We start from the raw sequence: 11,835 nt of genomic DNA on the forward strand, positions 1-11,835 counted from the left end.
TTGTCATTAATTTGTTTGAATTTTGTAATACAACCCTCCCTATACCTCCATTGTGTGGATGCCTACTGTATAATACTTTGCAGTTTCATACCGCTGCGAACTTCGGCCAAAATATGCTTTTATATAAAGTGAATAGAATATGAAAAGTGTTTAATAATCATGAAGAAATTTGGACGGTGTTTGTGACAGCTATTTCTGCATGAATTGGATTATAGTTTCCCTTTTTATTTGGTCTGATCAAGATCTAATTTGAGGCTGCTGCCACTTAGTTACAGTATATTTTTAAACTTTACATTTACCCAATCCCCTCAAAAAAACGGAGCTCATTTGAACTCTTCCCTATTAAACAGGCAGTTAAGATTTTTAATTATCAGGAACAGCATACTTGTCTCCCCAGGGAAACAAGTTGTAGGGCACAAACAAAGTTTTATTGACTGGTTTCATGAAATGACTGAGCATATTTACATTTCACCTTGGAAATTATATATTACATGTTCCCAAATAGCCTCTGCGATGTCCAACCGTACTTTTGCCCCTGGTTGGGAATCACTGTATACCACGGGATATCTACAACGCGAACAGTCATCATCCTCTTTTTATACCATCGGTGTTCCAGGGGAACTGAGCATCAGCAAACAGAAGTGAAGAGTAACAACTTGGTAGTAGTAGAAGAGCAACATAAAATGATTTTGTCACATAGACCTTGGTATAAGAATACATAAATCAATCAAACTATATATATATATATATATATATATATATATATATATATATATATATACACACACACACACACACACACACACACCCACACACCGGGTCGCCCCATATATATATATATATATATATGTATATATATATGTAGTCCACTGTAGTCCAGTGGTTAGCACGTCGGCTTCACAGTGCAGAGGTACCGGGTTCAATTCCAGCTCTGGCCTCCCTGTGTGGAGTTTGCATGTTCTCCCCGGGCCTGCGTGGGTTTTCTCCGGGTACTCCGGTTTCCTCCCACATTCCAAAGACATGCATGGCAGGCTGATTGGACGCTCTAAAATTGTCCGTAGGTGTGAGTGTGGGCGTGGATGGTTGTTCGTCTCTGTGTGCCCTGCGATTGGCTGGCAACTGATTCAGGGTGTCCCCCGCCTACTGCCCGGAGACGGCTGGGATAGGCTCCAGCACCCCCCGCGACCCTAGTGAGGATCAAGCGGTTCGGAAAATGGATGGATGGATATATATATATATATATATATATATATAAAAATAACACGTAAACAATGTAAATTGTAATGTATTCCTGAATAGTATTTGTTATATCTTATCACCTCATCATATAAGGTGAAAATTGAATATCAATTATAACGATGTCTTGGAGGAGGACTTATCCTTAGCCCAAACCTCCTGTAAGACAAAATCGGGGTAATACTAAAATTACTTGAATGCAGTGAAACCCCGATGCATCTTGGGAAGAAGAAAGCGTCGTCGTTCTTTTGTGAGAGACGTCCTTCATAGTAGCTGCCTCAACGATTTCGAAAATATACAAATAGCTAAGGAGCATTTGCAATACCACACTGGTGAGTTTGTGCAGAATGAAAATGTCAACGTGGCACCGTTCATTTATTTCAGTTCGCCTAGTTAAAATTAAATTCAAATGTTTGAAATCACGGAGCTTCAAATGAGTCCACTTGAGCTGTGTTGTGCGGCCATCGTGTTTGAGCCATTCAGTTGCCCCATTTTGCCTTTGTGAATGCATGTCCAGTGGTTGTTTTTTTTCTGAACAACATTTGTATCAGCTTTTTTTAATGCTCATTTTCTAGAGGTCGTGTGGAAACAGTCGAGACAGATGGGAGCAGATAAGAGGTGAGTTGCAGCTACATGATCGCAGTTAATTCTTAGGTCTGGGGTCAACAAACTATTGAAACTGAGAGCTGCTTCTGGGACACTGATTAATACGAAGGCCTAACCGTTTTCCAAATACTTTTGGAATAGCAATTGCTCAGACTTTATGCTATTAACAGTGGCAGTTGTCAGTATGAGGACCCCGAAACTATCAGCGGTACCTAAACAATGGTCTACATTTATTCAACAAGATAGGAGGCAGAAATATGTGTTTCTTTTTCAAATGATCACTTCTACGAAATTCCGAGGAAATCACAATGCACTGCCACTGGTGAGCTTTTCGTCCTTGCATTTAATTGCTCTGCCTGACGCTGTTCGCCACTAATATGTCGAGCTGAACAGCCATATTTCATAAATAAATTGTCATATTTGAACATCATAAGTGGAACTGGATAAATGGAACAATCTGATTGTAAGGGATGTTATTTTGGCACACTTGACTCATATTTGCAATCGCCTGTTGAATAGGATAAGTCGGACTGAACGGAGCGGCAGGTATGGATCTGACGCGCCCCGTGATGCTTCTGATTGGCGCGACAGACGAGAAAGGGACCAAGAACGTGATCGCCGTTGGTCTGATGAGAGACGTGGTGAGCGCAATGAAGGAGAGCGAGATAGAGATCGTCGAGGATCCAGAGACAGTCCAGAGGTGATGACAGTACAGTGATACACTACACTTGTTACATAGGTCTGGTCGGAAATGCGTTACAGTGGAGCGTAAGCAGATTTAAACAGCAAAATACCAGGCGACTTACTAAGCGACCGGAGAAAAAGAAATAAGCATAAAGAAAGATACACAGCCAAACGGAAAGCTGAAATTAAGTTGGACGTTCCACCTACGTACAATACATTCATCCAAAAACAGGTGCCAGAAATGGCCGCTTCTAAATGCAGAAGCCAGGCTACATTTGTGTTGTTGTGATTTTTATTTGACAGATAAATGAGAAATCACCCGCTGGTGATAGCGTGAGCGAGGCAATCCAAGAATTATTAAAAAAAAAAAATGTTGCAAAATAAATACAAAAACGTGATCAAAAGAGTTCTGTAGTGAATTAATCTTTATAATGACAATATGACATACCAGTTAATTTGTCTTTTTCCAGAAAAGCACGTTTACCTGAATTTGTATGTTAAAATCAACTAATGAATTAAAAAAGTAAGGCATAATAAGAAACACTTGAATTAAATTATCTCCATGTTATTATGGAAGACAACTTTTTCAGTTAGGAACTGTAGTCCTCATTTCCCCCCCAGCCCCCCATTATATTTATTTTTAACCAGACTTTGTATTTGATTATTGATTATTGAAATGTGTGGCTTCTTTGGCCTTTTTGAATTGATGGATAGTTTACATTTTATATTGCACTTCAATGTCCCCACTGGGTACTGAAGTTGAGAGTGACCATTGTCTCTATAACTTCTTCATGCATCATATCAGCTGCAAGCTTGTAACTGTTTGACTGCATTGTCCCTGTCAAATCAAGATTTATTCTAAGTTATTAAATTATTATTTATGTTAAATCTTTTTTTGTGGTGATATACACCGTTTACCGTGTAGGGAGGCAATTGATATAGTGATGTGAATTTTGGGCCCCCAATCCTAGGTAAAACTATGTACGCATGTCTGTCCCATGATGTTTCACTGTGTGTCACATTCCAATTGTCGAATGATGCGAGTGGAACTGATGCATTGGCCTTGTATGTGTTCTAGCCAAGAGAGCGGAAAAGACGCAACAGCGACAGATCGGAAGATGGATATCACTCTGATGGCGACTACTCAGATCAAGATTACAGAAGAGAACCAGGAGATGAGAAGAGGAGCAAGACCATCATGCTATGGGGTCTTTCCTCTCACGTCACAGAGGAAGATGTGTGTTTTGTTTTGTTTTTCTTAGTGTGGAAGGAAGCCTTTTAGGATTGTATTGATCTGACCCTTTTGTGTATCACGCAGATATGTTTTGCCATTGATCAACTGGAGGGTCCCCAGCCTGCCGATGTCAGACTGATGAAAAAGAAGACAGGTGAGACTGGGATATGTGACGGACCTTGACTTTCCCCTAGCCTTTGATCTATAGGGCAAATCTGCTTCCAGTCAGACCCATTTACCCAGAACATGGCTCGATAAGTTCTTGAAAAAAACCTCAAATGATGCTTTTCAAGTGTCATCCTTAGGATTCCTGTATAGGTAAGAAGAGCAGTAGGTACAGGTTTGTTACGTAGCCTGGCGTGCGCAAGGGTTTCAGTGGTATTGGGCAATGTTTTCCTTCCTCCTTTTCGTTTTACTGTGGTAAAACTCATAAGGATTGGCCTGTTGTTTACCGAGCAAGGCCTGGGTCGTGAAGCAGTTTGTGGAACAGTTTTAATAATATGCCCATGGACTCTTAACTAACACGCCTCCCGTCTATATTTGAATGCTGTCTCTAGGTATAAGCCGTGGTTTCGCCTTCGTGGACTTTTATCACTTGCAAGATGCTACCCGATGGATGGAGACCAATCAGGTTGCTTCACAATCGCCAAGTCTAGTGTTAATCTTGGAGATCGAGGCAAAATTACCCCAAAGGCAACCTAAATGCTTTGAGCCGAAACTTTTTTTATGCCCATGATGTGATTTTTTTTTTCCCCCCTGGATGATACTGTATTTTGAGGTAGTATATTGTAATACCAGTACTATGCTGCAAATTTCTTTAGACTTGTGAGGCCTTTTTTAAATATACAGCACTCTTAATACACAGTTTACGCTGGCATTACTGATTAGATAGACTTGGATAGCCCCATGCAAAAAAAAACTTTAATCCATGGGGGATTTTTTTTTCTTCTTTTTTTTTTTTAATAGTCATTATGCCAACATTTTTGTGGGGAGCTCATCTGTGGTTTTCCAGAACGCAGTCAGACTTGTCTTTTAGGGTCACGTAATACACTTTACTCCTGCTCACCTCGAGCACTTGGGTCCCAAACACTTTAAGATCCTTCTACACATCACATACATCACGTCTGTCTTTAACAAAGGATACATTCCGGGGGTCCCTCCCCCCTCCTCTCCCCTTCCAAAATGGTTGCTCTGTTGAGTTGAGATCAACACACGCCACAAACAATCGGGTAACATTTCTATTCTTCTTTCAGAAACGTCTGGCCATCCAAGGGAAAAATGTGGACATGCACTACAGTCATCCCAGACACAACTACGGCGACTGGCTCTGCAATACTGTAAGTTGATGCGCGGTCTTGAGTTCACTTTGAAAAACTACCACACTCTCCATGCATGAAGATAGGTCATCAAGTTTCATATAGCGCCAGTCCTTTTTGTCTTCATTTAGCTGTATATTTTCATAAGTCCGAGAGGCTATGTGGTATCCCAGGTAAGTCGGATGTGCTGCGCCAATACAGACTTCAGCTTGTCTCAGGCAGCACTGTGCAGGAGGGCATTGTGCAGGTGTATAATAAAAATGATGTTGAACGGTTACTTGCAGTGTGGCCTGTACAATTTCCGGAGGCGGCTGAAGTGCTTCAGGTGTTCAGCAGCTAAAGTCGGTAAGTAGTTAAATTAACAGGAGGCCACCGACTCCCCAACAATGCAAGCAGGCTGCGGCAACAATGTTGGGATGCAGCCCAGTGTTTATTTTGGGGACTTCTAGAAGCCGTTTAAGATGGACAATTGTCCCGTCCCGCTTTTACATTTGACTCGGCGCAGGCGGGAGGCAGAGCATGCACTTCAGAGAAAATCCCGCTCAATTGGCTGAATTACAAACCTTGGTATTATCTCGAAAGACCTCTGAAAGGGTTTTAGTGATGGTCCTTTGTGTTGACTGGCCTAAAAGTCACATTTATGCACCAAGTCTGTCTTTTTCTCCACAGAATGTGAGACGAGCAGTAATGCTGACGTCAATGAATCTCAGCCCGGTGGCGACTTCTGTGGGGACAGTATGGGCGTTTAATTTTACAAATATATTGCACCACTTCATTTGGAACAGAAGGACATGTGTTTGATTTGCTCTTTCTCATTCACAGCAATCATCCTTAGAAATATTGCTCCCCAGAGCACTGTGGAAGGCATCATGACCGTCCTGGCACCATATGCTAATCTTTCGCCGAGCAACATTCGCTTAATCAAGGACAAACAGACGGGCCAGAACAGAGGCTTTGCCTTTGTTCAACTGTCTTCTCCTCTGGTAAAACCATTTTCTTTTTTGACGACACTTTCCCTCTCAATGACTATATTGTTGGAATATCAATCAGTACATTTCTACCGTATTTTTGGTCACAGGAGGCCTCTCAGCTGCTAACCATCTTACAAGGACTGCAGCCTGGTCTCAAACTGGATGGGAAAACAATTGGAGTCGATTATGCCAAGAGTGCTCGAAAGTGTGTCCAACTTCCTTGCTTTGCGACTGATAAATGGATGTATATTGAGTGGGCAGTAATTGTTCTTTAATTGTAACTCTAGGGACCTACTACTCCCCGATGGGAATCGTGTCAGTGCCTTTTCTGTTGCTAGCACAGCTATTGCTGCAGCTCAGTGGTCCTCAAGTCAGGTAAAAGCATTGCCTTTTTTTTCTTTTTTTTCTTCCTTTTTAAATCAATCTCTGCAGATTTCTGATTGTGTTGCTTTTCCAGCCCCAGCCAAACGCCGAAGGAGTTTCCGAGTACAGCCTCTTGCACGAAGGCTACACTCCAATGTCACAGGTTAGTAGAACAGAAGAGGTCGCCAGTTGCGAACTGGCTACTGTAAATCCAGTAAATGCATCTCTAGTGGCAGAGCAGCATATGGCCCTAAGAGCCATTTTATCACTTGTAGTGTGATTTACTGACCCTTTTTGCATTCTTTTCAGCCATACTATCATCAAGCCAGCACCTCACAGGAGAATGGGATTCTTGGAGGTATGAAACGCTGAACTTATCATCATCATCATCATGTTTCTCTGCCCCGTAGTAGTTGGCAACATTTTATCGACATAATTACAGCTGCCCCTAGTATGAAGCTTGTTCCGACTGCTGCTGGGGTAGTTCTCTCCCCTCCTGTGCAAGTCTACCAGCCCCATATAATTGGTCAGCCTGCTATTCAGGTATTGTGGTTGTTTGTACTGCTAATGGAGTGAACAGTGTTCCGTAGGTGAAATGACAAATGCATTGCTTACAGGCATTGCAGCTGGCTCAGCAGTTGGAAGCCAAATCTCAGGCAGGACATTTCCCAGGTGCCGATGCTGTGACTGCTGCCCCGGTAACGGCTGCGGCCACAGCTACGACCTCGGGACAAAAGACGGACGCCACCACTGGTATCAACATTTTGTGATTGTTACCAGGTTCAGCTGACTACTTTCCTGTTGTTGTTTCGATTGATAATGCCTTTTAATTGACGCAGTTGTTCCGGATACATCGACTTATCAATATGATGAATCATCTGGCTATTATTATGACCCTCAGACGAGCTACTACTATGACCCAAACACGCACGTAAGCAGTACACAATTACAAAAGTGCTTCTGTCACGATCAGTGTTGGGTCATTATCTGGTGTTTCTCACTTTTGATTGTTTTCCCCTCCTCAGTATTACTACAACTCTCAGACTCAGCAATATCTTTATTGGGATGGTGAGAAGCAGACATACGTCCCCGTGTCAGTCGATGCGAATGCTCCACCCGCAGCAAACGCGAAAGAACCCCGTGAAGGCAAGGAGAAAAAGGAAAAGCCCAAGAGCAAAACTGCCCAGCAGGTAACAAGTTTGTCCTACAGCAGCACAGTGACAGCAATTGTTTTTTCTGTCATGTTCTCTTTTGACACAATGATTTGTTTCCAGATTGCCAAAGATATGGAACGCTGGGCTAAAAGTCTTAATAAGCAAAAGGAAAACTTCAGGAGCAGCTTCCAGCCAATCAGTCAAGAGGAAAAGAAGGAGGCTGCTGCTGCTGATGCTGGCTTCACGCTTTTTGAGAAGAAGGTACCGCAGTATATTTATTAACTTCTGTTATATGTTACTCTTTGCTATTCTCTAAGTGGATATTACTAAATTTTCAGCAAGCCGGTGTACTAGACAGAATCATTCCCGAGATGATAAATATTCCTGAAGAGGACGCGGCCACCAGCTCCTCCAACACTTCCAAGGTTAGTCTTTCTCTCACTTTGGAGTTGATCAAATGAGTGTTTCAATTATAGTGTAAAAAGTGATTTGTTCTGTTAGTGTGGCCTTGTGGCAGCCTACAGCGGAGACAGTGACCCCGAGGAGGCAGCCGACGGTGGAGAGGGAGGCCAGGACAAGTTGACCGACTGGAAGAAGCTCGCCTGCTTATTGTGTAGGAGGCAGTTTCCCAATAAAGAAGGTTTAATACGGCATCAGCAGCTGTCTGACCTCCACAAGGTAACGTTTATTGATTTATTTATTCATTCATTCATTTATTTATTTACCCTAATTAACAATGTCAACCTATTGCTCACATCACATGTTCCTTCCCAGAAAAACCTGGAAGTTATGCGACGATCCCAAATGAGTGAAGCTGAGCTGGAGGAGTTGGAGAGAAGAGAAACGGAGGTTTGCCTTCAGGCTTTTAATGCTTTTAGGTTTTTTTCCCCGAGTAGCACATTTGCTTCGCTTTATAGCCCATGTTTACAAATAGACTCATATTAATTATTTGTGTGTATAGTTGAAGTACAGAGACAGAGCAGCCGAGAGACGAGAAAAATACGGCATCCCTGAACCTCCTGCCCCCAAAAAGAAGAAATTCAGTCAGCCAACACCAGCTGTGTAAGAATTTTTTTTTCATAACTTTTAACACTCTGTTGTTTACTTGTGTGTTGTAATTACATTCTAATCTGTTTCTTCCTTTCCTGCAGTAACTATGAGCAGCCTACCAGAGACGGCCTCAACAGTGACAATATTGGCAACAAAATGTTGCAAGCTATGGGCTGGAAGGAGGGCAAAGGCCTTGGTCGCAATCAGCAGGGCATCACTGCACCCATTCAGGTGTTTAGGAGTGGTTGCTGTGTAGACCATCAACTAGCTATATTGAAATTACAAATAGGGAGATTTTATACTCACACACTTGATTTTGTTCTCCTCCCTTCTCATTCTTGCAGGCCCAGCTAAGAACCAAAGGAGCCGGACTTGGGACTAAAGGCAGCAACTACACCCTCTCTGCATCGGACACGTACAAAGATGCAGTCCGCAAAGCCATGTTTGCTCGCTTTACTGAGCTGGAGTGAACGAGATGAACAGTGAAAGTGGTACAACACATTCTCCAGCGTGTGTTCATTACTTCTAGCCACCATGTCCAAAAAAAAAAAAAAAAAGAAGTTCACATGTAGGCATATTAAATAAGTAAATATAATTTATGTTGTACATATGCACAGTCAAAGTAAATCCTGTACATATTTTCTTTTTCTGTGTGGTTCTAATAGGATATTCCTTAGTACATCAGAGATTGTACAGTTTATACAAAAGGTTTTGTCTGTTTACAGCAAATAAACTACATTTAAAAAAAACTGGCTTGTGGTCCCTTAAAAAAAGAAATCATCAGTCACACGTTTACCTGGTGTGCAAATGATGTATAATTTAACTGCAGTGAGCTTGCCAATTGTACATATCCAAAGGCCCATCTTGGTTTTGAACATAAATAAAAGCTTCCGTTGCTTTGCTGACAGTCAAAATGAATAGTGTAAATATATCAGGGCGCTTGTCATGCGCCATAAATGCCTCTCTGCCTTTGCAATGTCGTGCTGGGTCAAATCCTCAACTCAATTTTCTGGGTATGAATAACCCAGCAATGGCTTAGTCCTGGGTTTGCTATTTCAAACCCAAATTTTTTTGCTGTAGAAACATTTTAGAGTTTTTAAATGATACACTATACAACAATGTGATTAAAAATGCTATTCTTCTTGAGGTCCTAAGCATGTCCACTGAAATATGGGATTGAAAAAAAATTCTGCTCTGGATGTTGAAGTTGTGCTTATTTAGCGTTGGCAGTGAACCTCAAAAGTGGTAAGAGTACTGTACTTTTTTTCGTGGAATGTGATTCTTTTAGCCCCCTGTCCCCCAAAGTACAATCCATCCATCCATTTTCCGATCTGTCCTCGCAGGGGGTGCAGGAGCCATTCCCAACCGTGTTCGGACAGTAGCGGGGACACCAGCCAATTGCAGGGCACACAGACACCAACAACCATCCGCGCTCACATTCACACCTAGGAACAATTTAGACACACCTAGGAATAAGGGTTCAATCAGCCTGCCGTGCATGTTTTTGGAATGTGGGAGGAAACCGGAGTACCCGGAGAAAACGTATGCAGGCCAGAGAACATCCAAATTCCACACGAAGCCGGGATCGAACCCATGACCTCTGCACTGTGAGGTCGACGTGCAAACCACTGGCTCACCGGGCCGCCGCCCAAAGTACAATACAGCTAGTTCATTTCTCCATCCTCCAAATTTGATGGATGCCCTGTTAGGCCCACCCACTGTACCCCCCTGGTTTGAAGCATCGTTAATGGTACTGTTGACCAATTGTGTTTTTTCGTTCGGTCTCATGTTGTCAACATGTGAACAGGATGATCAAGAGGACTGTTTAAGTATCATTAAGTACCAATTGGAACCAGGAACTATCAATACATTCACATACCTGTCAACTCATACGGTTTAGCCATAGTTCATACGGATTTTGTGGTGAATCTTACGTATATGGCCGTATCGCACTAATCATACGGATTCTGAAAATTTCCGTTTTTTGTTTTTTTCCCCCCCTAACAGGTAGTTCCGTTTGCTTTTGCCCAGAATGGTGCTAGTCAGTGGCGGTTCTGGATCAATTTCACTGAGGGGGCCGGGCTGGGGCCAGGGGTTTTGATGGCGGGGGGGGGGGGGGGGGGCACATTCAACCCAGGGCTAAAAAGACAGATTCGAAATCTTATTTGCCTTTTTTTTTTCTTCAGACTTTGAAATTGTAGTCATAAGATTACAGTGATGAAAAAAAAACAGTATTAGGAGGGCTAAAATGTCTGCAAGCGTAACAATACGCCGTGTCCATCTGTTGAGAATATTCAAGCCAGGGGATGATATGGTACCAGACTGCCTGGGACAAAAATTGCAAATACACTGAAGCTAGATGTTTTACATGCATATAATTATCCAAATTTTAAAAGGCAATGTCTTATATATTGATCCTGTTAAATAAAAATTAAAATAAAAAGGGAGACTAAAAAAGTTACACACACGCACGCACACACACACGCACACACAAACACGCGCAAATAGCACTCGTGTCGTGGTAATTTCCTTCTCTGCGGACTGCTTCTCATTTTTCCCGCTCATTTTTAAGTGGCGCAGCGCACTAAAGGGTCCGACTAGAATGTTAAACCACGCACTTTGGTTCCAGCTTTCGCGTCGGCGACTCGGCGCGACTGCTAATGTGTGTTAGTTTTAACCCAGCTGTCATGTATTGAGTAGGTTACGTCCTGACGTGGTGACGTAAGACGACGGAAAAATGGAACATTGTTGAGTGGCTGGCTCTGAGTTCACCGATTTTTAATGAATTAAGATAAAGACGACGCTTTATGTCTTGATTGAATTGGGAGCGCTCAGCCTAATTGAATATTACAGGAGATACACGACACCAGCGGTTTTATGAGTGTTGCTAGAAAACAGAAAGTTGTCCAATTGAGGTAGTGCATTCAAACATTTAGAGAGAGTCAAACTAAGTTCACTTGTAAAGGTTATCGTCTATTTTATGTTCTTGAAATTTCACCCAAAGGCCCAATATCCCTAACTTTTTGTGACTTATGTATGCATTTCGTGACAATTTTGTCTGGCGGTGTGGGTGAGATCTTTCTCACGTAAAAACACGTGTCTCAATAAACCTTGTAAAACACAGCCATAAAAAACGGAGTCAATTGGATTAAAACATGCGGGTGTACCTTATGTAATGGTCACTGGGTGTATTTTATAGATTATTATTAGCTTCCCTTAAG

At 42.2% G+C, this 11,835-nt stretch overlaps 1 protein-coding gene across 1 annotated transcript; it reads left to right on the forward strand.

Moving 5' to 3' along the window:
- The first annotated feature begins 1,443 nt into the window (after positions 1-1,443).
- On the forward strand, positions 1,444-9,321 carry rbm5 (RNA binding motif protein 5). The gene is made up of 25 exons (XM_086117903.1): positions 1,444-1,568; positions 1,812-1,854; positions 2,362-2,542; positions 3,605-3,763; positions 3,845-3,914; positions 4,318-4,391; positions 5,014-5,097; positions 5,361-5,421; positions 5,746-5,811; positions 5,899-6,059; positions 6,155-6,252; positions 6,335-6,422; positions 6,505-6,573; positions 6,720-6,768; positions 6,853-6,953; positions 7,028-7,163; positions 7,250-7,341; positions 7,436-7,600; positions 7,685-7,825; positions 7,903-7,989; positions 8,066-8,242; positions 8,339-8,413; positions 8,526-8,626; positions 8,716-8,845; positions 8,959-9,321. Exons 2-25 carry the CDS (start codon positions 1,838-1,840, stop codon positions 9,082-9,084), a joined length of 2,508 nt encoding a protein of 835 aa, XP_085974029.1. The 5' UTR covers positions 1,444-1,568; positions 1,812-1,837; the 3' UTR covers positions 9,085-9,321.
- The last annotated feature ends 2,514 nt before the right edge of the window (positions 9,322-11,835 follow it).

The sequence above is a fragment of the Hippocampus guttulatus genome, chromosome 8 (genome assembly GCF_054856545.1).
Source record: "Hippocampus guttulatus isolate MCC_2025c chromosome 8, RoL_Hgut_1.0, whole genome shotgun sequence".
In the NCBI taxonomy this organism is placed as follows: domain Eukaryota; kingdom Metazoa; phylum Chordata; class Actinopteri; order Syngnathiformes; family Syngnathidae; genus Hippocampus; species Hippocampus guttulatus.

Coding starts and splice junctions, on each gene's coding strand:
- rbm5 (XM_086117903.1), top strand. Junction 3,764..3,844: donor CTCACGTCACAGAGGAAGAT/GTGTGTTTTGTT, acceptor TGTATCACGCAG/ATATGTTTTGCCATTGATCA. Junction 5,098..5,360: donor GCGACTGGCTCTGCAATACT/GTAAGTTGATGC, acceptor GGTTACTTGCAG/TGTGGCCTGTACAATTTCCG.